The sequence below is a fragment of the Capra hircus genome, chromosome 5 (assembly GCF_001704415.2).
Source record: "Capra hircus breed San Clemente chromosome 5, ASM170441v1, whole genome shotgun sequence".
NCBI lineage: Eukaryota > Metazoa > Chordata > Mammalia > Artiodactyla > Bovidae > Capra > Capra hircus.
The window spans coordinates 46,679,799-46,706,674 of record NC_030812.1 but is presented as its reverse complement, the minus strand read 5'-3'; the positions used below and the strand labels follow the sequence as shown (position 1 = coordinate 46,706,674).

Sequence of the window (26,876 nt, the reverse complement as noted above, 5' to 3'; positions counted from 1 at the left end):
CATACCAAGATCAAGCAAAAAATAAAGAGAGAGACAGAGAAAGAAAACCAAAACAACTAAATCCTCAGTTTTCTTCTGATTTTGGAAAATTAACATTAGTTTTGTAGGTCTTTCTGAAGTGGGAATAAAAGCTTATAGCTTTCTGAATCTCCTTGTTTGATTAAAATATAAAATGTATGATTTCCTGAGATACCCATGAATTCTGGTAGATATATGGTCAGTGGTGCTCTAGTGGCTAATGTCTACAGCGACTGCTAAGAGCAGATTTCTAGAACGGGGTTTCTGCTGATACTTCTATTATGTTGGAGAATAACGTGCTGTTTTAAGAGAGAATTTATCACTAGGTTACGGGTACTGGTGACAGTGTGGCCTTGGCCTTGTTTCCTCCTACAAAATTCAAGATGTATAAACATCAACCTGCAATAGCCAAACAGATTATCATTCATTTGTCATCACTAATGTCCTTAGTCAACCTAGCAGGCTTACCTAACACAAACAAATGTTTAGCCATTACAGCAGAAGTGCAAACATGAATGCATTTGTTTTATTTTATTATTATTATTTTTTGAATGCATTTGTTTTAATTGCTCTTCCTGTTGAGGGCTGTTAGCCTGCTTTCTCAGTAAGCGGTGCTGCACATGAAGCCATTTTATGTAAAAATTTCATCTACAAATATCCACTACAAATCCTGATTCATTACATGGGAAGATTCAACTTATATATTAGGCCTAAATGGAAATGCGGTGAAATATGCCTAAGTCTTGGAGCAGTGTTAATATTTCAAATTTAGGCATCATAATAGCAAACACATAAACTATTCAAAATAGCTAACAATTAAATAGCGCTTACTATTTACTACATATTATTGTAGCATATATATATCATATTATACATTGCATATATATAATTATAATACTTATTTCATTGGGTAATTGTGAATATATGAGAATATATCATTATTCATACATACATATGAACATATCATATATATATGAATATATAGTCTAGAACTTCCAGATGTTCAAGCTGGTTTTAGAAAAGGCAGAGGAACCAGAGATGATATTGCCAACATCCTCTGGATCATTGAAAAAGCAATAGAGTTTCAGAAAAACATCTATTTTTGCTTTATTGACTATGCCAATGTCTTTGACTATGTGGATCACAATAAACTGTGGAAAATTCTGAAAGAGATGGGAATACCAGACTACCTGACCTGCCTCTTGATAAATCTGTATGCAGGTCAGGAAGCAACAGTTAGAACTGGACATGGAACAACAGACTGGTTCCAAATAGGAAAAGGAGTATGTCAAGGCTGTATATTGTCACCCTGCTTATTTAACTTATAAGTAGAGTACATCATGAGAAACGCTGGGCTGAATGAAGCACATGCTAGAATCAAGATTGCCGGGAGAAATATCAATAACCTCAGATATGCAGATGACACCACCCTTACGGCAGAAAGTGAAGCAGAATTAAAGAGCCTTTTGATGAAAGTGAAAGAGGAGAGCAAAAACATTGGCTTAAAGCTCAACATTCAGAAAAGTAAGATCATGGCATCCGGTCCCATCACTTCATGGCAAATAGATGGAGAAACAGTGGAAACAGTTGCTGACTTTATTTTTGGGCTCCAAAATCACTGCAGATGGTGACTGCAGCCATGAAATTAAAAGATGCTTACTCCTTGGAAGAAAAGTTATGACCAACCTATACAGCATATGAAAAAGCAGAGACAGTACTTGGCCAACAAAAGTCTGTCTAGTCAAGGCTATGGTTTTCCCAGTGCTCATGTATGGATGTGAGAGTTGGACTATAAAGAAAGCTGAGCACTGAAGAATTGATGCTTTTGAACTGTGGTGTTGGAGAAGACTCTTGAGAGTCCTTAGACTATAAGGAGATCCAACCAGTCCATTCTAAAGGAGATCAGTCCTGAGTGTTCATTGGAAGGATTGATGTTGAAGCTGAAACTCCAATACTATGGCCACCTGATGAGAAGAGCTGACTCATTTGAAAAGACCGTGATGCTGGGAAAGATTGAGGGCAGGAGAGGGGGACGACAGAGGATGAGATGGTTGGATGGCATCATCGACTCAATGGACATGAGTTTGTTTGGACTCTGGGAGTTGGTGAGGGACAGGAGGCCTGGCGTGCTGTGGTCCATGGGGTCACAAAGAGTCAGACACGACTGAGTGACTGAACTGAACTGGACTGAGAATATATTTCCTGTTTTATATGTCTCTTTTGGTGGTGGCAAGAATATATATATATACACACATAAACATTTTCATATAATCTTCACAGTTACCCAATGGGGTATGTACTATAGTTAGCCTCACTTTGTTGCTAAGAAAGCCAAGGTACAGAAAGCTTAAAACTCTTGCTCAAGGTCCTACTGCTACGAAGTAATGACACCGGGATGAGAAGAATCTGGGCTCATCACCAATTCACTACGCTGCCTTCAACTTGTCTCTTTTAAGAGTAAATAATTTACCCTCTAGTGTTAGCTAAGAAATATCTGGAAGCTCCTTGTTCCCATTTTGACCAAACTCAATCTTCCTTCCATTTACCTTTATTAAAGATGACAAATCTTATATTTGAAGGGATATGTACATCAAAACCAGGAATACACCACAGCAGTGGTTAGCCATGGTTTCCTCTGTAAGGAAATCTTTGCGTTCCTGTAACATGAAGAGACCATTTCCCAGTATGGGTGATGGCCGGTCTCCCACACTGCTGGTGGTGCTGGGAGGCCTTGCCACAGACCCACTTTTGAAGATGACTCTCTGGCAAATAAGCTGAAGAACCAATAGATCCAACCACCTCTCTTCACAGGAATGTTTTCTCTTTAACACCAGTCTTGAAGTACTTGGGTTTAGCTATCTTTAGGTAGCTACAGAGTGTTCCTTACTTTATCTCTATAGTAAACACAAGAAGAGATCCCATCTTCTTTGAGTTGTTTTATGGGATCAGAATCATGGCCACCAGAAAAAAAAAAAATACAAGAAACACTTACCTCTCTCTACACTGGTTAGACCTGGCTGGAAAACTAGGTGTTCTCTTTCTTTAAAACTTACATGATTATGATGAAAGATTACGTTCTGCCCTCCCACTCCCACAAAAGAAAAATTCAGGAGTGATGTGTTTCTTCCCTTTTCCCCTAAGGCATTAGATCACCCTTTCTTCTCTACATGGACAAGCAGCTATCCAGAAGCAGGCTGCCAACCACATCTTCCTAGTTTTGCCTAGCCTATAACACGTTTGGCTGTCCCAGAAGATCATGGTTCTAAGAGTTGTAGTTGAAATTCCTAGTCTTTAGGATACCTGTTGTAAAGATAAGCATCCTTTCCATCTTCCTGACACTTGAGTGGGTAACAGATATCTGTTAGGGCAGTGCTTATCAATGGAGCAGGTTCCTTGGGAAAGTATTAGAATCATGAGGTGTGAAATACAGATTGAAAAGGCACATTTAAGGGGAATAAGCTATAGTTTGAAAGACATGTTTAAACTTATTATTGTCTTTTTTTTGCAGGGGTGGTTCATGAAATATGAAATTTATAATGCTGCTGCTGCTGCTAAGTCACTTCAGTCGTGTCCGACTCTGTATGACCCCATAGACGACAGCCCACCAGGCTTCCCCGTCCCTGGGATTCTCCAGGCAAGAACACTGGAGTGGGTTGCCATTTCCTTCTCCAAAGCATGAAAGTGAAAAGTGAAAGTGAAGTCGCTCAGTCATGTCTGACTCTTAACGACCCCAAGGACTGCAGCCTACCAGGCTCCTCCATCCATGGAATTTTCCAGGCTAGAGTACAGGAGTGGGTTGCCATTGCCTTCTCTGGAAATTTATAATAATCCTACACAAATATATGGGACTCATATTTACCCAAAGGGGATACAGTTTTCAAAGTGAATAGGTGGACCCAGCTTTAGTCAATAAGAAACAAAGAACAATGGCTTCATGTTCAAATGTACCCAGAATATAAGGAAGGAGTCTTAAAGAAAAAAATTATATCTTTGATTTTATCAGATCAAAAGAGCAAGAAAAAAAATTCAAATAAAACGTTGTAGGCAAAAGTAGTACAAACTAACTAACCAAGTCTGAAATTGTATTTGGTGCAATTGCTATGTCGATAAGGGATAGATATCATTTCAATGGTCTTTGGTACAGGGCAGTGAGCTACTTATCTCCTTGTAAAACACTCCTCCTATAGGCTTCCTTCCATTCAAGTTGCCAATGGACCCACAGGTGTTTTCAGGCCAAAAGACACTGGTTAATAACATTTCACTTACGTGAGCTTTTGAAGTCTTTCTTCTTCAGTCTCCTCCTCATCATGGTCCCACGTGGGCTAGTGGAGTAGAGGCTTCGAGGCAAAGTCCCCATGTTCAGGGAACTCAGGCTGTATGCGCTCATGGAGGTGGGAGAGAAGGATGAAGACACCAAAGCTGCTGTAAGAGAGTGAAGACTTGGCATAGAGCATTCTCAGGGGGCGTGTGAGCCTGCCACACCTGTCAACCAGTAGCGCTCCAGAGAGACACACAAGGTGCACAGCAATGGCTAGTAGGTAGCTCCAACCAACCAGAGACCAAGTCTCAGGAACCATGGAGACAGTGCTTTAGAATGAATCTGTGCTATAAGAGCCCAGAAATGCCTGAGGAGCAGCTCCGATCCCCGTAAGTACAATGCAACACAGAGAGGCTCTACGAGTTTCGCTTTAGACAAAAAAAGAAAACATTAAAGCAAGTTTCTCCATAAACAACAACTCAATGCTTTGGATACATAATCTCATTTTCATAGACAGCTTCTGGCATGAATTTCACAAGTGGTTCCATATACACAAATAAGGTCTGAGAACATTTTCTTCTATATAATATTCTGCATTGCTATTTCCCAACCACACATAAAGCATTCTGAACATTTACATCCTCTCTTAACAACAAATGCTTTCTGATGGAAAAGACAGACTTAAGAGATGACAGAAATGAGAAGTTGCTACTACAAAAAAAAAAAAAAAAAAGGACATCACACCCATGAAACCAAATATGGTATGAATCAGATGAAGATGGCATGAGAAGAGTATAATTTAAGCAAAAGACCAGGAGGAGAAAGCCTGGAACATTACGAGGGCTGTTTGGAGGAGGCGCTTTCATGAATGCCAGGGCCGGCGCTCTGCAATGGTCAGGGTGGTACGAATTATAGTGATGGTAGGTGTGAAGGCTGCAGTGGTTGCTGGCCCAGGAGTCCCAGGGAAGTTGCCTGTCGCTCCTCTGAATTTTCACTGCCCACATGAAGTGATGATGAGAAATAAGAAAAAACAAACAAAGAACCAAAAAAGAGGAAAAAGTAACTGAACTGCACAAATAAAAAGTAACAACAACAACAACAAAAAAATGAAGGCTGCTTGCACAAAAAAAAAGGAAAAAAAAAACTGGCTTTGCCCTTTTCTCAGTGGTCAGCAAAACCTATGATTAACACCAGGGATGGTAACTTTTCATCTTCCCAACAATAATGCATGTCTTTCCCCAGCCCATTTTTTTCTCCTTTTAAGATGACTACTGAATCAATTTCTAATCTCCCCCTGTGCTTCAAAGCAGAGATTAAAACGTTTCTTTTTTAAACTTAAAAGTCAACCCCACAAGATCTATGGCACAAGATTAGTAATTAGAGATTTGCAAATCTTGGCCAGTTAGTAGCTCTTGTTTTGAGAAAAAGAAAAGAATGAAAGATAAATCATACTGGCTCCTGATTCAAAGGATGTACTAGTCACACATCACAATTTACTGCTCTGACATTTTAATTACACTACTATTCATCACTTGAACTACAATAAACTACTCTATCAGGATCTTATCCATACCCTAATAAGAAGATGCAAGTGTCAATATACTTTACAAATTGGGGGGTATTTTTAAAAGCTGTGTTTATATTTGAAAGAAGGCATTTACTTACTAAAAATATTTCAAATATTTTTGTATTCTTTAAGATGCCACAAAATTTTAATAAAGCTAATTTCAAAATTCTGGTGTCCTCTTTATGGTTTAAAAAATGTATATCATACTTCCATTCTAACTTCAATATTGTTTAGATTTGATTTTCTACTCAGGGGTCTGAAAATATGAGCACTTTTATGTTTGTTACTATATTGATCTGAAAATTTTCATTTAAATTAAAGAATGAAAAATTAAATATGGACGTTTATCTCTATTGTCATGATTCTAAGATTAGGTGCCTTACGTATGAATGAATTTGCAGTATTTATTCATGGAGTGAGGTCAGATACTCTGTAAGTATTTAAAGGAGAGCTCTTTGGGTAAGAGTTTGAATTACACCAGTGACATCAGCCTCACTGACCACATCTCAGCCTTTCTGGGATGAGACAGATCATGGAACAAAAGCACTAGCATGAACAGGTCACCATGGGCTGAGGCCACCTGTATTTCTGTTCCGGTTCCAACTCATCTTCTCTATCTGACCTTGACCAGTTACTCAACCTCTCTAAGCCACAGTTTCCTCATTATGTCAAGTAGAGATCACAAAAGCATCTATCCCAGAGGCCGACTGTTGAGATTATGTACCTAAGGTGCTTAGCATGGTGCTGGCACACAGGATAAAAACTAGTGACAGTTTATTTAATAACATCGATACCATCTACTATCTATCTACTTGCCAATGAATACTTTTTCTTTTTTTTTTTAAAGGAAACAGGTATATCTCTCACTCAACAAATTTCATTCTCTGGACACAAGTTAAGAGTGAGAAATCTGCGGCACACTTGCATGTCCACCATCGTTTTGTGGTCCTGAACACACGGTCCTTTGCTTCTATATACTTCAGTTTCTAGTTTTGGGGCTTATCTCCCTCTCCACTCGTCTACTTTCAAGCTACCAAGCTACCGCCTCCTTCGCCTCGACCACTGCCAAATCTTCAGACTTGGCTCCCTGGTTCATCTCTTACATACCTACCTTCCAGGATACATAGTACAGAATAATATTTTAAATACATAAATCAGATGATGCAACTCCCATTTAAGGTATTTCAGTGGGTTACAATAACAAAGAGAATCAAATGTGAGCCCTACTTCTCTCTCTCACTTCACCCCTTCTCACACTTCCTACTTCTAATATTCTTCTCCTACTTGTTTACATGGCTGGCTCAGGTGCCAAGTCATTCTGACCTCCCTGGATGAAGTAGTTGTCTCTCCTATGTTATCCCATTGCTTTTTTATTAATATATTCTTCATAGTTGAAAGGGCTTTACTTGTTTAATACACTTTTAATGCTCGTCTCTCTATACTGGAATGTGAACCCCATGAGAATAGGAATCTGCTTTGCTTGCCTTGCTCACTAGATGCACTGTGGCAACTGAACAGAGCCTGGCACATGATGACTGATGAATGAATGAATGAGTGAATGGGCACATGCATGAGTGACTGAGAATATCAGCCAGAGGGTTCATGTACACACCGTAGCAGCATTTGCCTTGTGATAAAAAGCATTTCGAGGCGAGTCTCTATCGCCATCCTCATTTTACTTTTGGGTGTACTAGAAGACTTTTTAGCAAGATGCAGTCAGTGCTGGGTCTGGCTAATCTACAGCCATAGCCACTTATTGAGCTCTGTAAAGTATCATGTGTTTCAAATGATGTACAGTGAGTAATGGTTAGACAGCATCACCGATTCAATGGACATGAATCTGAGAAAACTCTGAGAGATAGTGGAGAACAGAGGAGCCTTGCATGCTACCGTCCATGGGGTTGCAAACTGTCTGACATGAGTTAGTGACTGAACAACACAGTGTGTGAACTTCACAATCCTCCACTCATTTTTTGACCCAGTTCTTTATGGAGTGCTGTTAAAATTACTGGGCAGTTTTGAGTGCTGTCAAACCAAATTGATAACTCAGTAAGGAAGATTCCGACCACCTATGTATGTCTGGCTCTGTGACATCTGTGGCAGGTTAAATGTAAGTCATTTAATTTACGGGATTAGATCTGAAAGACAGAGTGCCTGAAGAACTATGGATGGAGGTTCGTGACATTGTACAGGAAGCAACGATCAAGACCATCACTAAGAAAAAGAATTGCAAAAAGGTGAAATGGTTGTCTGAGGAGGCTTTACAAGTAGCTGAGGAAAGAAGAGAAGCTAAAGGCAAAGGAGAAAAGGAACAATATACCTATTTGAATGCAGAGTTCCAAAGAATAGCAAGGAGAGATAAGAAAGCCTTCCTCATGATCAGTGCAAAGAAATAGAGGATAACAACAGAATGGGAAAGACTAGAGATCTCTTCAAGAAAATTAGAGATACCAATATTTCATGCAAAGATGGGCACAGTAAAGGATGGAAATGGTATGGATCTAACAGAAGCAGAAGATATTAAGAAGTGGCAAGAATACACAGAAGAACTGTACAAAAAAGATCTTCAGGACCCAGATAATCACGATGGTGTGATCACTCACCTAGAGCCAGACATCCTGGAACGTGAAGTCAAGTGGGCCTTAGAAAGCATCACTATCAACAAAGCTAGCGCAGGTGATGGAATTCCAGTTGAGCTATTTCAAATCTTAAAAGACAATGCTGTTAAAGTGATGCACTCAATATGACAGCAAATTTGGGAATCTCAGCAGTGGCCACAGGACTGGAAAAGGTCAGTTTTCATTCCAATCCCAAAGAAAGGCAATGCCGAAGAATGTTCAAACTACTGCACAACTGCACTCATCTCACATGCTAGCAAAGTAACGCTCAAAATCCTCCCAGTCACGTGTCAACAGTGTGTGAACTGTGAACTTCCTGATATTCAAGCTGGATTTAGAAAAGGCAGAGGAACCAGAGATCAAATTGCCAACATCTGTTGGATCATCAAAAAAGCAAGAGAGTTCCAGAAAAATATCTACTTTTGCTTTATTGACTATGCCAAAGCCTTTGACTGTGTGAATCACAACAAACTGTGGAAAATTCTGGAAAAGATGGGAATACCAGATCACCTGACCTGCCTCTTGATAAATCTGTATGCAGGTCAGGAAGCAACAGTTAGAACTGGACATGGAACAACAGACTGGTTCCAAGTAAGAAAAGAAGTACATCAAGGCTGTATATTGTCACCTTACCTGTTTAATTTAAATGCAGAGTACATCATGCTAAATGCCGGGCTGGATGAAGCACAAACTGGAATCAAGATTGCTGGGAGAAATATTGAAAACCTCAGGTATGCAGATGACACCACACTTATGGCAGAAAGTGAAGAAGAAAAGAGCCTCTTGATGAAAGTGAAAGAGGAGGGTGAAAAAGTTGGCTTAAAGCTCAACATTCAGCAAACTAAGATCATGGCATCCAGCCCCATTACTTCGTGGCAAACAGATGGGGAAACAATGAAAACAGTGAGAGACTTTATATTTTTTGGCTCCAAAATCACTACAGATGGTGACTGAAGCCATGAAATTAAAAGATGCTTGCTCTTTGGAAGAAAAGCTATGACCAACCTAGACAGCATATTGAAAAGCAGAAACATTACTTTGCCAACCAAGGTCCATCTAGTGAAAACTATGGTTTTTCCAGTAGTCATGTATGGATGTGAGAGTTGGACTATAATGAAAGCTGAGCGCCAAAGAATTAATGCTTTTGAACTGTGGTGTTGGAGAAGACTCTTGAGAGTCCCTTGGACAGACAGGAGATCCAACCAGTCCACCCTAAAGGAAATCAGTCCTGAATATTCCTTGGCAGGACTGATGCAGAAGCTGAAACTCCAATACTTTGGCTATCTGATGTGAAGAATTGAATCATTTGAAAAGACCCTGATGCTGGGAAAGATTGAAGGCAGGAGAAGGGGATGACAGAGGGTGAGATGGTTGGATGGCATCACTGACTTCATCAGTTTGACTGAGCTCTGGGTGTTGGCGATGGACAGGTAAGCCTGGCATGCTGCAGTCCATGGGGTTGCAAAGAGTCATACACGAATGAGCGACTGAACTGACCTGAACTGAAATGTAGGTCATAATACTTACTTTGACTTGAACTATTATTGGGGACTAAATCTTCATATACATAAAATAATTAAGAGACAAAAATTATATAATTAACGCACAAAACTGCCTGCCATGTATAATTAATTTAAAGGGCATTCACCAAACAATGTAGGCCAGAGAAGATAGCTGTAGCCTATTTTGAACGTGCACTCAATCTATTCTGTTTTATGGTGATGTATTTTATATTCATATGTTAGGCAAGGATTTCAGTTTAAAAATAAGATGTCACATTTTTGACATACTCTTTCATTTTGAAAAAAATTCATTTACATTCTCCCCCTTAATGGTCCCCATAATATTAATTACAGTCAACTTTCACTGAGTCCTCACTATATACCAGGCACTGTGCTAAGTGACTTTTACATGGACTATCTTAGATAATATTCATAATACATCTATGAGGTATGTACTATAATAACACCCATTTTACAGATGAAGAAACTGAGGCATAGAAAAGTTGAGTAACTTGCTAAGTTCCCAAGTGGTGGAGCCAGAATTAAAGTTCTGAGAGTCTGACTCTGAGTCCCTGCCCTCAGCCACCACACTGTACTTGCCTCTTCCTATGTATGTTCCTAAGTCCTTTGTTACAGATAAATAAACAGTAAGGAAAATATAACGTTTTTCTATCATTCCATGGTGACATTGCTGTTGAAATCTTGAGGTATCTGACATGGGAGGTACTTTTGTTCTCTTCTCTAACTATACCCTCTTATCTAGTCCAGGAGTTCAAAGGTATAGGCAATAGGTATGCTGTTGGTTGCTCAGAAATGGTGGTTCTCCTGGTACTGAATTATAGAACCTCAAGACTCTGCTCACATTTTGTTTTGCAAAGTCTTTTCCAAAGTTTCCTCCAAGCAAGACTGTCTCCCAAAGACCCTCAGGGGCACAATTTCTGACCTTAAAAACTCATTCTTATGGATTTTTGAACGCTGCTATTTCCCAGCAAAAGGCATAGCAAGTCTATTCCTGGTTGATGTGTCCATTTCTATATTTCCCTGAAAATACTATTGTGAATGCTTTCTTCCTCAGCAAAATCTGTGAAATGTTTTATTTCCATCTACCCATGGGATGAGAGACATGCTGTTTAAGCATCAGAAATCTTGAAAACAAAAAAAAACAATTAAAACTTTCTTATGGAAAAAGGTAAAACTATATAACAATTCTACTACATCTCAAAACAGAAGTTTGAGAATCATAAACATTATAACAATTTTGGGGTATATTTTCTTTTCTTAATTGGGATTTAATTATGTTTAAGACCCATTATTTATTTCCTTTTGGAAATACAAGTCTGATTTTAATATAAAATGTAGGGAGATACTTGCATGTTAGATAAAGAAGATGGTGAACAATTTTCAACAATAGTGGATGACAGGGTCAGAAGCGGGAGTTAGAATTACTAAAATTACCAGCCCTTCACTCCTCTGTAAAACCACAAATGACATCAGCTTTTCCGCAGTGAAGAAAAAAAAAGTTAGTTCTTGGTCTCCATCCCCTTTATATATAAATTCATCTTCTCAGACTGTCTTGGCAGATAAAAACATTTAATATTTCATGAGTGGAAACTATTTGAACTAGGATTTGTTTACATGGCAAATAAAAGGCAGGGAAAATGAGGTTGCTAAAAACAATGACATTTTTATAGGGTCTGTTCACATTTCTGATTCTGATACTAGAATTTACCAAGCAGAATCTCATGCTGAAAAAGCACTAGGCAGTGTGTACTGTTATGCCTGTTGGGCTCCAAATCCAGTGGCACCTTCAGATTAATTTAGAAGAAACTTAACAGCTTTGGAAATCTCCCTTCTCAGTCAGTGAGCAGGGAAGGCCCGCACATCCTCCTGACAGGAACAGAACAGTCCCATGAATCGTACCCCCTTATCATTTCTATTCAAACGAGGCAGAATTTCTGTTCATAACCTGCCTCAGCTGCCTCATTTCTCCAACTCCAATGTGTAAAATTAAAATCTGATAAAGGGAATGCTGTATTGGAGATTTTCATTAGCTCCAGAGCTGTCTAAGCTCCATTTAATTAAAAAAGGTTGCATCCAGCTGACTCATTCAATATGAAAATTATTTTGTGCCTGTTTTTTTCAAACTGTGGAAAAGTGCAGTGTGTTTTAGAAGGTTGGAGACATAGGAAACAACCTCCTCAGAAGAAAAATTTTGGTTCCAGAGAAAATTCTGTCTCTCGAAACATAAAGAAATGTGTTCCTCACCTCTAGGGAGCCTGATAGTACTAGTGGGGCTTCAGAAGTTGGTTTCAAGGAATAAAAAAGGAGCGTGCTTGATTTAAGGAAGAGGAGCAAGGGACAGGTTAGAACAAAGACGCCACTGGAGAGTCGTTCTTCATTTGATTTTGGGCTCAAAGTCCTTTTTCTTGCACTGGGTTTTATTTAAGGATGCCTAGGTGGGACAGTGTATAAACACTCCGCAAAAGATCTGTAAGCTTCAAGACAGTGAAAATTCAGATTCCCTCAGGTGAAACTTGTTACTGCATAATCCTAGTCAAATATTCTGACACTCCTAGGAGAAATATTTGGTCAGAAGTTTGTTCTCCACTCTAAGGAAAACAACTACTCTGAAAACCAGACAAAATCTCTCATGAAACTGTTTCCCCCCTGAAATATTTGAAGGATCTGGTATGAATGCCCACTTCATAACTATTTTTAAACAATGGGAGTTTTAGTATTTGCCTTTACGGAAGTTCAATGCAAATCACAGGAAGTCAAATTATTTCCTTTCTTTCCACACTCAATTTGTCCCAAAGGCTTAAAAAAAAACAACAGTACAAACATGAAAATTCCATTTCAAACAGTGTTTCCTCAATTTGGGGATTTCAGGTAAAACACCTGTGGCTTGGTCAAAGGGATTGGGAAGATGAAGCGGAGTAAACAAAGATCGCCTGTTGTTTGAAAAGAAATGATAGAGGCAGAATTAAATTTGGCCTCTCTCTGCTTTCTAACTCTGCTGGAGAAGCAATCATTGCAAGGGGAAGACAACAGAGGTTTATCTGGACGGATCCTCTCACCATGGTCCGGTCCCTTCAGGGCCAGGCGGGTCTGATGATGGGGAAGAATCTCAAGCTTGACCTGGTCGGTGGTGTTGGCTAGGAATTGGGTTGCTTCTGCAAGCGTGCAGTATTCCATGCTGGTGCCGTCGATGGACAGGATGTGATCACCCACGTGCAGAGCACCACACCTATGAAAAGGAGAAGATGATGGCGCACCTTCCTCTTTGGATTATGACTTTCACGTCCTCATACTTAAAACTTCACACAGTTTTCATTTACTTAAGGGAAAAAGGAAACGCTTGAAACACTACAGGTAGTGTCATGGGAAACACTACCTGTCAAATATTAACTATCTTGGGTATGAAAAGAAATGTAAAACCTTGTAGAAAATACAGAAAAACTCAAGGAAAGTTTTTTCCTTGTCCTTTATAAAAAATATATTATTTTGGGGGTGGCAGTGCTGAAAGTTGAGGGGAAGTGAGCAAGCGAGGAGAGGATAGGAAAATGTTTTCTTTTGACTTTTTTTCTGTGACTTTTTTCCCCCCGAGTTTTTATATCTATAAATAAGAGTTGGTAAATATTCAGAATGTAAAGATGGGACTCACAGAATGGGAATTGGGCCATTTACAACTATTTTCTTGGGAGAATAACTTGGGAGAAAGATTCAGCTAGTGCTTGCTCGCAATCATCTCACACATGCTCCCAGATTACCAGTTCTTGATTATTTTGTTATTCTGGAGATAAACATTTATTAGTGCAAAAGCTCTCAAAGATGATGGAAATGAGGCAGGCGTCAAAGAGTAATCAAAGGAAGCCTCTGTGGTGAGTGAGGAGGAAGCTGGAGAGGCGGAGGGGCGGGCTGCTGCACCTTGCTGAACTCAAGAGGCTGAGTGAGTGGAGAACAGCACACACAGCAGTCAGCATCTCGAGGTGCCAGTCAAGTGGACTGCTGCTTAAACTGCTTACCCTCTGCAGCAGGAGAGAAACAGAGGGAGAACGTGAAAGCATCCTGCACCACTGAATTGGAGGGCATCCCTGAGTCCATTACCATCGCTGTCAAAGGCCTGAATGGAGCTACGAGCACAGTGGAGCTGTAGACTGGCCACTACAGGGGTGGCTGCAGAGCATCAGAGTCAGTTCTTCAGGAAGGGGAGAAGAGGGCTGGAGACATGCAGGGAGACGGCGTTGCGGTAGATCTAAACACTTGCATGATGACCACAGTCTACTTCTCAGGACAAAAGCATTCCAAGTCATCCCTCCCATCTAAAAATAAAATTCCACTTGGGTGCACCTGGAGTGCTTCAGCCATGGGAGGTGGGGTTTCTTACCAGGAGCGGTTAAATAATTTATTAGGTGGCAAGGTAGTCTCCCTCCCCCCCATTTGTAAATCTATCAGAAGAATTCTGAATAAAAGACTGGCATTTTTATGTCATGAGAATGAACGATGTTTTGGGGGACCCTTGAATATAGCGGATCTCTAAGATTAACATACGACAGTGGAGGGCCTTTCTTTAAAGACTGTATCATTTTTCAAATGTTGTTTTACTTCCTGAAGAAAAAAGGAATAAGATTGTATGGTGGCAGGATTTAATTGTTCACAATTCAAGAAACCACAGGACTTCTCTGCATGGAGCATAATAAAGATCTGCTTAGCTCCCCTCAACCAAAAATGGGCTATTACTCTAGGACACAGTAGGTGAATGTACATAGTTGCTTGACTTTTTCTCATTTCTAAAGGCCACACCAAACATTTGGGTGAAGCAGCATTACTTCACGGGGTGGCTGATAAGGAAGGCACAATTTTAAGCTCTAGAATACTAACTTGTTTTGTATATGAAGCTTGTATAAACTGGCAGAAGAGCTGTTTCGCTTCACCTGTGTGTGCATGTGTGTAGGTATTACATATGTGTGTTTACATATATGAATATATCTCTACATAGTTTAATACGCATGCAATTTGGGAAAGTAGGCACTTTCTATGACACTCACCTGTCTGCAATACTTGCAGATTTGATTTTGTCTATGACAATGACCTGCTTGTTACAGCACATTGAGGTAGTTAGGGCCACCCCAAGGCTGGCACCCGGAGTTTTGGCAACTTCAACTAGTAGTGGTCCAGATGCTGTTGCCACAGAATCTACGGAAGAAAATTTCAGAAAACAAAACAGAATAAATAAGCAGACACAGAAAAAAGGTGGAGAAGGTTCAGTCTGGTGTTGATCTGTTAATGTCATTGTGAAAACTTTAGATTTCCCTCCATTTAACGTCTCCACGTCTAGTGAGTGGTAACTTCTCAGGGCATCTTTTAGGATGCCTGTTCTATCCAGCTTGTATTACAGTAGTATGTGCATGGGTTTACCTCTTCAATTAAAATTTAAGCTTCACATCAGTTGGGATAATGTCTTATGGTTCTTTATGCCCTCTACATGGATATGTGCGTGCACGCTAAATTGCTTGATAACAGTGCCTGACAAATACTGGGTCTCCGAAGAAAGGTTTTAAAAATTAATTAACTCAACAAATATCTTAGCACCTTCTATGGATGGATGGATAGATGGATGGATGGGCGGGTGGGTGGGAAGGAAGGGTGAATAGACAATGTCTCTAAGTAGGCAAGTAGTAGGAAGGCATATGCTTCCCAAGTGGCGCAGTGGCAAAGAGTCCGCCTGTCAATGCAGGAGACACAGAGATGCAGATTTGACCCCTGGGTGGGAAGATCTCCTGGAGGAGGAAATGGTAAACTGCTCCAGTATTCTTGTCTGGAAAATTTCATGGACAGAGGAGCTTGGCGGGCTATAGTCCATGGAGCTGCAGAGTCGGACACAACTGAGTGACTAAGCACACACATACGAAGGAAGGCATACACCAAGTTAAATTCGTGAATCCTCTGGGATGTCCTTATTCTGGATCTGATATAGGGTCGTCTCTCCCTCAGGTGCATGCTTTATTTTTAGCTTGGAACGCTCTTCATTCCTTCAACTGGTCCTCACCCTTGGGGGTATAAACTTCAATTCCCCTGGGAAGCCTCTCCTGACTTGTGATCTGGTGAGAACCTTTTCTCCTGCTATTTTCCTGCTTTGTGGCACAACCTCATTCTTTCTTAATGGCTAGTGTGGATGGCATTCCTCTGATCTCTGCCGGACAGCAAGCTTGCTGTAAGGACAGAGCCTGTATTCTGTCCCCCACAGCCTCCTCAGCGCCTGGCATAGAGACTTGGGCATATGTAGTTGCTGAATGAATGTATGGATAAATGAGACAATGCATGATGCTAGTTAGAGCTCAGAAGAGGAAGAGATCATATGGGAAAGAGCCTTGGATGTGGATGTATAATACCTGTACTTCTTCTTTTCACAATATTTTGGTCATGGTAACATAGCCCAGTTATGAACACTAAGTCTGCTCGCTTACCTAGAAAGTGTTATCTTTACCTCAGCGTTTACTACAATGGGAATCAATGTGTAGTTAAAGCATTTTACAAAGTGCTGTACACACAGAATATTATTATTGCATATTATGACCGCAAGCCTTTGGATCATCTCATTTTTTAAGACTGTATATTTTCAGTAGTATTTTTATGACTTTCTCTTACTCTGGTGTTTGGTACTAATACAATTTTGTCTTCCTGAAAGTATATCTTCATATCAACAAGCCAGCACTCAGATATGGTGAACTAGAAAATGTATTCCTATAGTGAAGCTCAGACAGTATGTGCTGACTCTGGAAGCTGAAGGACCCCTGGGACAGAGTCATCTTCAGTCCCAGATGAAGCAAGATAGTTGTTAAGTCAGGTAAAGATGAGAACAGTCATGCCAACCACATTCATACTCCAGGCCTAAGGATTCTTGTAGGCACTGTGTTTCTTAAATATCTAGTCCTAGAAAAAGTTAAGAGGCCACTTGGGCCTATATTTCTTCCTGTCAATTCCAGGGGAGAGTCTCACTAATAACAGCTGGGAGGAGCCAAGGGTCTTAGTCCACTAAGACTTTGTGATTCTGAGGTGTGCTGGCTATAATTTTCCCATGAGTCTAACTCTATGGTGGGGGCTACTCTCTGGCTCTGCTCACCCTGCTGTGTTAACAGCCTGACCTCGGGCCATGGACAGCATCTGGCTTCTCTTCTCCCTTGCTTCCCAGTTCGTTTCTCTCCAGTGCCTCTCTTAGTCATATGCTCCCCAGGGTCCTGCCTTCCTCTCACCTTGGAGTTTATAGAGAGCAGTCCCCAGGCCAATCTGAAACAGTGGTTTGCACCTCTCCTGCCTCAGTGGGACCTCCTAGTAAAGAATTCTGGTCAGTCCTTGTCACCCCTGTTTGAGTTATCCTTCCATCATGAATACAGGTGGTTCTTCTGCTTCTCAGCTCTACTAGTCAAAGTGCTATTGCCAAAACAAGGGCACATAATCTGACGCCTGTGGCTCCACTCCCAGGATTGTTGTTCTTCTCTTCTTGGAGTTTGCCCCCTCGCAATGTCTCTTCCTGTTCAGGCTGAACCTCACATGAGCTCTGGCCTAGTGGAGTCTTTTCTCACATTATCTTTACAGAGGAGGATTAACCTTTAGGAGGACTAACTTTAGAAGGACAGATATCCCAAAGACTTGATGGATTTTAACAGATAGGTTTGTAAGGAGACAGTCACTAATATTCTTCCACATGCTTTTCTGTCTAAATATAAATTCATGGGGCTTCCCAGATGAAAGTAATACACTTTTCTGTTACTTATAACCTAACCTCTAACAAATGACAGAAACTGAGAACTGTTTCTTGGTATCCCATTTTTCCTTCTTCCTTAGTAATAAGCTCTCTAAGTTTTAGCTGACTGGATGGCCGCCCAGCTAAGGACAACACTTCCCAGCCTCCTTTCTGGTGAGGCACAGCCATGTGACAAAGTTCCAGTCAACAGGAAGTGAGCAGAAGTGAGACCTGATACATTCTTAAAAAGAATGGTGGTGCCCTCCTCTGTTTCATTTTCCCCTTCTTCACATTGCATTGTGGGCCCAGAACTGGTGACCATCTTCCACCATCAGACATGGGCATGGTGCCACCAGAGAGAGGACCTTAGATTCCTGAAATCATATCTCCAGAGACTATTTACTCTCCCGAGAAATAAACTATCACATTTAAGCTCGTAGGGTAAGTGTGAATTTTTGTTGCCAGCTGAATCTTTATTCTGACAGGCCTTTTCACTTGAGTCTATCCCCCCAAAAATACCTTTCTTGAATTTTTATTCTAAGAAACTATTAATAGCTATTTGCAGACATAAATTTTATAAAGCCACAATCAACCATGACCCAGTACACACACTAGGTTTTCATGTTTCTTAAAAGTATTATATCAGGATTAAAGATCAGTTTGTAAAAAGGTTATCAGCAGAGGTAAAAGTTTTTTAAATATAAACTCTTACAGTGCTATTCTTTTTTCCTGGCCTACATATTTGTCAAGGTGTTAAAAATTATATTTTTGTAAGGTTCTAATGCTGAAGCTGAAACTCCAGTACTTTGGCCACCTCACGTGAAGAGTTGGCTCATTGGAAAAGACTCTGATGCTGGGAGGGATTGGGGGCAGGAGGAGAAGGGGACGACAGAGGATGAGATGGCTGGATGGCATCACGGACTCGATGGACGCAAGTCTGAGTGAACTCCAGGAGTTGGTGATGGACAAGGAGGCCTGGTGTGCTGTGATTCATGGGGTTGCAAAGAGTCGGACACGACTGAGTGACTGAACTGAACTGAACTGAATGTTTCAGTTACACTGAAGAATTAATATTAATTTTTTTCTCATAGGAAGAAATGATAGGAATGGGAACATTAAGAAACATAGCAAAAGGGTATCATATTCTCTGCCATCATTAATTTAGAGGGGGAGAGAGACTGTACTCACAGCTGTTCTGGTGCACCTCTGGAATGGAAACTATTAGTAGAAATAAGTCTCTCTTTACGTAGTACTTGCCCCATTAAGGCTTTGAAGGAAAAATAAATGAAATATTTCCATTTAGGGCAGCCTAGTGTGCAAGGAATTATTATTTTTTAAAATTTAAAATGGAACGCTTCAGAACTCTGAAAAGAGAACCATAAACTCATGGTTAAAGGAAGAAGTAGCGTGATTCTAAGCTGGGCTCAGGTCTGGGGGCCTGGAGGTGTGGTCCTAGTTATGCCACCAACTTACCATGTGGTCCAAGCCATTACCTCCCCTGGACCTCATTTTCTTCTGTACAATTAGGGGACTTCAGTAAAAGCTCCTTAATCCTGACAATCTATGTCTCTTCAGAGAAATAGCAATGTTAGGCAAGGAACAGCCTACTGGGAATCAAAAATTAGAGAAACTTAATAAACTTTATGAAAATATACAATCAGTTCAGTTCAGTTCAGTTCAGTTCAGTCACTCAGTCGTGTCCGACTCTTTGCAACCCCATGAGTCGCAGCACGCCAGGCCTCCCTGTCCATCACCAACTCCCGGAGTTCACTCAGACTCACGTCCATCGAGTCCGTGATGCCATCCAGCCATCTCATCCTCTGTCGTCCCCTTCTCCTCCTGCCCCCAATCCCTCCCAGAATCACAGTCTTTTCCAGTGAGTCAACTCTTCTCATGAGGTGGCCAAAGTACTAGAGTTTCAGCTTCAGCATCATTCCCTCCAAAGAAATCCTAGGGCTGATCTCCTTCAGAATGGACTGGTTGGATCTCCTTGCAGTCCAAGGGACTCTCAAGAGTCTTCTCCAACACCACAGTTCAAAAGCATCGATTCTTCGGCGCTCAGCTTTCTTCACAGTCCAACTCACATCCGTACATGACCACAGGAAAAACCATAGCCTTGACTAGACGGACCTTTGTTGACAAAGTAACATCTCTGCTTTTCAATATGATATCTAGGTTGGTCATAACTTTTCTTCCAAGGAGTAAGCATCTTTTAATTTCATGGCTGCAGTCACCATCTGCAGTGATTTTGGAGCTCCAAAAAATAAAGTCTGACACTGTTTCCACTGTTTCCCCATCTATTTGCCATGAAGTGATGGGACCAGATGCCATGATCTTCATTTTCTGAATGTTGAGCTTTAAGCCAACTTTTTCACTCTCCACTTTCACTTTCATCAAGAGGCTTTTGAGTTCCTTTTCACTTTCTGCCATAAGGGTGGTAGCTAAATTTCAATTCCAGTATCTTACTAATGAGACTTCCCAGGTAGTGCTAGTGGTAATGAGCCTGTCTGCCAATGCAGGAGATGCAAGTGACACAGGTTCGATCCCTGCTTTGGGAAGATCCCCTGGAGGAGGGCACGGCAATCCACTCCAGTATTCTTGTCTGGAGAATCCCATGGACAGAGGAGCCTGGCCGGCTACAATCCATGGGGTCACTAAGAGTCGGACATGACAGAGGAGACTTAGCACAGCACATCCTACTAATGGGTAGAAGAGGGGAGCTACAAGATATGAACGTGATTCCAGATAATTATCGTTTATCAAGATGGGATGCAAAATCTCAGACCCTTAAATATTTTGATGACAATGATAACATCCTCTAAAGACCAAGTTCGAGGGATTGTCCCTCATTGCATAGTATGAAGGACTTCTTAGGGCACAACCTTTAACTTTCTATCAAAACTGTGTCATACTGAGTTCTTAACTTATGCAGAAAAAAAATGATGAGGGAAAGAAAGTGCTTATCTTACGTAAAGATGATCCTAGATTGTTGATAACAGTTTAAGGAATATGAGCTCAGCCCTCTGGTCTCTCTCTTTGGCAGCCCAGAATTTTACTTCACCATGATCACTCTCAAATTCATGTGTCCCGCACACATTCGGGCTTCCTTTGTGGCTCAGATGGTAAAGAATCTGCCTGCAATGTGGGAGACCTGGGTTTGATCCTTGGGTTGGGAAGATCCCCTGGAAAAAGGAAAGGCTACCCACTCCAGTATTCTGGCCTGGAGAATTGCATGGACTGTATAGTCCACTGGGTTGCAAAGAGTCGGACACGACTCAACAACTTTCATTCACTAGTTCACATCCTTCACTGACACCTTGAACAATTCCCGAATGTCTCATGAGCCCACCAGACACAACATACCCAAACTGGCTGGCAAGTCCACCCCACTCCACTGGTTCTTCTCCAGGTCCCCTCCTAGTGAATGGCTCATATTTTATTCCATTATGGAAACCAGAAATTCAGGAGTTGTCCCCAACTCCATCTTCTCCTCCCTCTCACAGATATCTGATTCCAGTTCCTAAACAGATCTCAGTTTCATTCTTTCTTTCCATCTCCACAATCACCATTTCCATCCAAGTGCCATTGTCTGATATATCCCAACCCTTCCATGGCTCCCACCTTCCCCAATCCAGGTCCATTTTTTTAAAAAGTGCAGATCTCATCATGCTAGCCTATGCTTTAAAACCCCTCAACAGCTGTTTTTATAACAGGGTAAGATATATTATCATCATCTTCAAGGACCTACAGGACCTGGCTCCTGCTTACCTCGCCTGTTTTCTTAACCGCCATGCTGTTCTTGTTCTCTCTGCTCCACCTTCCTACTCCTCTTGCAATTCTTCAAAAACATTGCGTACTTTCCTGCCTCTGGTCCCTTAGATATAATATTCCATCTGGAATTCTCCAACTCCTGGTCCCTGCATCACCTGCTTCTTTACCACTGCTCGGCTCAAATGTCACTTGAGCAGGAAGCCTGCCCCGCCCTGCAAACCAAGTCAACCTGCCTGCTATATGCTTTAATAGCATCCCTATGCTTTCCCTTCACTGCACATCTAATAAATGTGACTCAATAATTAGTCTTTCAATTACCTCTTTGCTCTTTGATGAATAATGTAAGCTCCATGCTGTAGGGGTTGTGTATGTCTTGCTTATGACTGTGACTCTCTACAGTATCTATATAGCATCTATGTACACAGTAGGTGCTCAATGCGATCTGGGGATGGAATGAGTGAAAGAATGAAGGCCTATTATTTTATGCAAGAAGCAATGCTAGCAATAGTCATGATGGAGACATTTAAGTCACATTCGTGTGCCTGAGAGTTCTTAGTGTGGTTGAAGTCATGTTAACCTCATGATTAAATCCTTTGAATGGCTGTTTTTGTAACAGAGTGCCTATGCATACTCGGATGATGTTGATGAGGAGGGATATTTTTCCTTTGTCTAAATTCTAACCTGCATAATGATCTGTATTCAATGCCTCATAATATTGGACTGAGAAGTGTTTGAATTTATCTGACAGCAAAAGAATTAGAGAACAGCCTACTGGAAGAAAGGTAACCCACTTTCTTCCAGATGGAACTTGAACGTATTGGTCATTTCCCATCTATAAGTGCGTAGTATAGCAAACTCTGGGAGTTGGTGATGTACAGGGAAGCCTGGAGTGCTGCAGTCCATGGGGTTGCAAAGAGTTGGACATGACTGAGCGACTGAACAGCAACATAGCAGCTAGAAATGGCCAAGTAAATGAGCTACCCCTAGGATTATGAGCTCTTAAAAGAGACTGGCGTCACTCAGGGATGAATGGTTCTGGAGGTTCAAAGGAGGGTATCCTTATTTGTACATATTTCCACTCAACTTCTTTCCACAAAAGTCTGGAGGCTGCTTGCTTTAAACAAACAAAGAAACAAATGTAATATAAAGGAGCAATCAGGAAGAGTAAAAAGACCTATGAACACCTTGCCCACAAGGGTTAATAGAGATGCTTTGACTGAATTACAAAAATGACTTTAAATTACAGGGAAATCCACAGAGATAGAAAGTAGTTTGGTAGCTGCCAGGGATTGGGGGCAGACGGGACTAGAGAGTGACTGTTTAGAACCAGGCAGAGCTGACAGTAGCATGACATTGTGAATGTACTAAACACTACTGAATTTTAGACTTTAAAGTGGTTAATTATACATTATATGAATTTTGTTACAATTAAAAAATATGATTAAACTTCCTGGAAACCACGGTCAATCCTGCACTGCTGGTAAAGAGGAAGTCTTCTAGTCCCAACAGTGGAAATAAAGATTATTGTAGCAGGGAGCTCTAAAAGATATCTTTTCCATGGAGTTTTGTAAGTGTTAGTTGCTCAGTCATTTCTGATTCTTTGAGACCCCATGGACTGTAGCTTGCCAATCTCCTGTGTAGATGGAATTCTCCAGGCAAGCATACTGAAGTGGGTAGCCATTCCCTTCTCCAGGGGATCCTCCCTACCCAAGGACTGAACCTGGGTCTCCTGCATTGCAGGCAGATTCTTTGCCACAGAGCCACCAGGGAAGCCCATATATATTAATAGGTGGTGCTGATATAATGGGGTGATGTCCTCAATGTATTTTCATAATGGCTGTTTCTTAAGGCACATGATTAAAAGCAAATCAGTGATGCTGTCTCTATAATGAGACAAGATAATGTGATGGTCCACTTGATCAAAAGACAGACCCCAGGGCAGACAGATTGGCTGTCTCTCTAGGGACCTACCTAAATAGCAATCTTTTATCTTACTTCAGGTTTCCAGCAAAAGCCGGATGCTAGATAATTCAAATGGTCCTCTGTGAGGAGACCCTCGTATGCTGGCTTTCATATACATGACTTAGACCAGATCCAAATGCTCTGGCCATCGGATGAGTCAGAGGAAGAATTCATGTGGTCTCAGGAGGCTGGGGAAACCTAACTAGACTCTTGCCAAGATAGAAGATCACCCACTTCATATTCCCACACAACTGGGCTTTCAAAGTCTGCAGGTTACATCATCATTCCTGCAACAACATGAATTTTAAAATACATTTATTGAGTATATTTATATATTCCAGGAACCTCAGAAGGCACTGGGGACTCAAACATGAAAATATATTATCCCTTCTTTCACATAACCCCTTGGGGTCCATGCCAATAAGACAGAGGGGTGGGCTAGAACTTTTGGATTCCACTATGGAAATTTATTCTGATGAACCTCATGGAGTTTCTACTTTTTCTTAAACTACAGGACACATAATGTTTGAAATTCTCCCAAGCCCTATGAAAACTTTAATACAGTAAGAGTCAAAATGCTTATAAAATACTGGGTTATCTAATAGGATATGGTTTCCAGCTTTCTAGGAAGATTTACTCAAGTACGTCAAAAAGTATATCAGGTATGACTCCACTCACAGAAGGTGGTTGAAGCTTCCTGTCCATAGGACTGTCCAGAGAAAGGCAATTATTACCAAGGATCTGTGGTACAGGGCTTCCCTGGTGGCTCAGATAATAAAAAATCTGCCTGCTGTATGGGAGACCTGGGTTCAGTCCCTGTGTTGGGAAGATAGCCTGGAGAAGGAATTGGCAAGCCACTCCAGTATTCTTGCCTGGAGAATCCCATGGAGAGAAGAACCTGGCGGGCAAGAGTCCACAGGGTTGAAAAGAGCTGGACATGACTGGGTCACACACACACACACACGCCTTTATGGTACAAGTCAAAGGAATGGCGATGGTATGAGACCTATGGGGGTCTGAGGAGACCGTGCGTGGTGAGCTGGAATGCTCAAGATGAGCTTCTTAGTTGAGAAGCTGAATGCTTCTCAGCTGCCTTCATCTTAATGGGCTCTAGGAAAACAAAACTATTTTAAGTGAGTACTCCTTTCCAGAATTACCCATGTGGCAGTTACTCTCCGCATCACAGAAGAGGATCTACAAATGCTCACGTTTAATTGATCATTAGCCTTTTCTAGCAATTGCTTTCCATAATACATATTTCCACACAGCAATGTCAGGAAGCTCATACTGCCTTGTGGTATTAAGCCTCGTTTCCTAGCTGCCATCCTGTTCCATCCATAGACGGTCTGATGAAAAGCTGGAGTCCAAAAGCCCTGGCTTTATTCCAAGATGTCTAATAAGATGCATAGGAAGAATAAAAGCGCGCAGACAGGGTAGATGAATGGGGCACCCTTATTAAAGAAAGTGCAAGAGAAAAAAATGGACTGTGTCAAAATGAGAAAAACTAACAGAAGAAAAATCAGGAAGAAATAATCAAGAGCCCATCCCTTGACAGAAGATTAGTTTATTCTGCTGAAGTGAAGCATGGCTGAGAAAAATGGATCATGTAGATATAAATTATTCATGGTTAAAGACGTCTCAGTCATTAAGATATTTACACCCTGAGTGAAGCCCTGGCACACTGTGTTGATTTATGGGCTACATAATTACATAAGATACGCTGATGACTGTTTGCATGGGAAACACTTTGGATTTTTTATTTTGTTAATCAGTTTTCCCACTTTGAGCCCAGCATTTCAATCAGAGCTCCAGGCTTGATTAGAACCTCCCAGGGGTGACAGAAAGACTGTGCTTGGTAACAGTAGTTTTGTCGGCTGTACATTCCTTCAGATAAAAAGTACCTTTGGGGGGCTTTTCAAATTACCCATTAGTTAAAAGTATTTTTATCAGTGATATCCTCTTCAACTAATGCTACTAATAATTTCAACCCTTTTCAGATGAGCAAAACTCTAATAAATATTTCTTAACTTAAAAAATTGCTGGTTTAGTTTTGTCAATTGAAATTCACTATTCAGAAAATACACCCATACAACAAAAAGTATACCTTCTGTATTCAAATGAGCTTTATCTGAAATCCTAAGTTTTTCTGGGAAAGTTAAAGGGACCGTCTTGAATGCAGTTACTGTACTGAAAGAAGAGTCCAAACAACACAAGTGGAATTCAATAATATACCCATGTTAACCTGAGTTTGGCTAAAGCATGGTTGATGATTACTTTCATTCTCTGCAGCAGCCTCTCCCTAGTAATTTTATTAACTTTGGAATATCTTGACACTGCCCCTTCCATTTTATGGGACTCATCTTTCTTTTGCACCTTGATTATTGGCCTATACTGCTTTTAAATTTTTTACTGAAGTATAATAAACATAGGGCTTCCCAGGTGGCACTGTGGTAAAAGATTTGCCTGCCAATGCAGATGATGCAAGAGAAGCGGGTTTGATCCCTGGGTTGAGAAGATTCCCTAGAGGAGAAAATGGCAACCTGCTCCAGTATTCTTGCCTTGGAGATTTCATGGAAAGAGAAGCCCGGTGGACTAGAGGCCATGGGGTTGCAAAGAGTCGGACACGACTGAGGGTCTGAACACACAGCACACGTGACAAACATATGGAGAAATTCATCAGTCTTAAGTTTGAAGCCTGATAGATTGTCATAAACTGAACAGATCTGTGTAACCAGACCTAGAAATAGAACAATACCAGCATCAAAGAATCCCTGCATCACATGTTCCTTTAAATCACCTCCCTGACCCACAGGTAGCCACCATCTTGACATCGAGCAGCATAGGTTAGTGTGTATATGTGTTAGCTCAGTTGTGTCCGATGCTTTGCGACACCATGGGCCCTGCCAGTCTCCTCTGTCCCTGGGATTCTCCAGGCAAGAATACTGGAGTGGGTTGCCATGCTCTCCTCCAGGGGATCTTCCCAAACCAGGGATCGAACCCACAGCTCTTAATGGCTCCTGCACTGGCTGCTGGATTCTTTACCACTAGCGCCACCCGGGAAGCCCTCTTTTACAAATTGCATAAATCTCTCTGTATCCAACTTTCTGTTAGGTTGTCTGGCTTATTGGTTTCTGGGAATTAAAAAAACAAACAAACAAAATCTGATATGAGTCTTTTTCTCGATATTTGTTGTACAAATGTATCTTCCCTCTCTATAACTTACCATTTCAGATTCTTAATGGAGTCTTTTTATGAAGAGAAGTTCTTATTCTTTTTTTTCCTTATGGTTAGTACTTTGTGTTCTCTTTAAGAAATCTTTGCTTGTTGTAAAGTCATGATGATGTTCTCCTAGACTTTTTTTTTTAACCAGATTTACTATTTAATTTTCACATTTAGATCAGCAATCTATCTGGAATTGATTTCTGTGTATGGTGTG

General features: G+C 40.9%; 1 protein-coding gene across 2 annotated transcripts in view; it reads right to left on the bottom strand.

Moving 5' to 3' along the window:
- The window catches only part of GRIP1 (glutamate receptor interacting protein 1), a 316,084-nt gene that overhangs the window by 105,460 nt on the left and 183,748 nt on the right, over positions 1-26,876 (bottom strand). For both annotated transcript variants that reach the window (XM_005680211.3, XM_005680212.3), the window contains exons 8-10: positions 15,012-15,159; positions 13,041-13,210; positions 4,285-4,440 (exon numbers count right to left, since the gene is read on the bottom strand). In XM_005680211.3, coding sequence (XP_005680268.1) covers positions 4,285-4,440; positions 13,041-13,210; positions 15,012-15,159 — 474 coding nt within the window. The remainder of the gene's footprint in view (positions 1-4,284; positions 4,441-13,040; positions 13,211-15,011; positions 15,160-26,876) is intronic.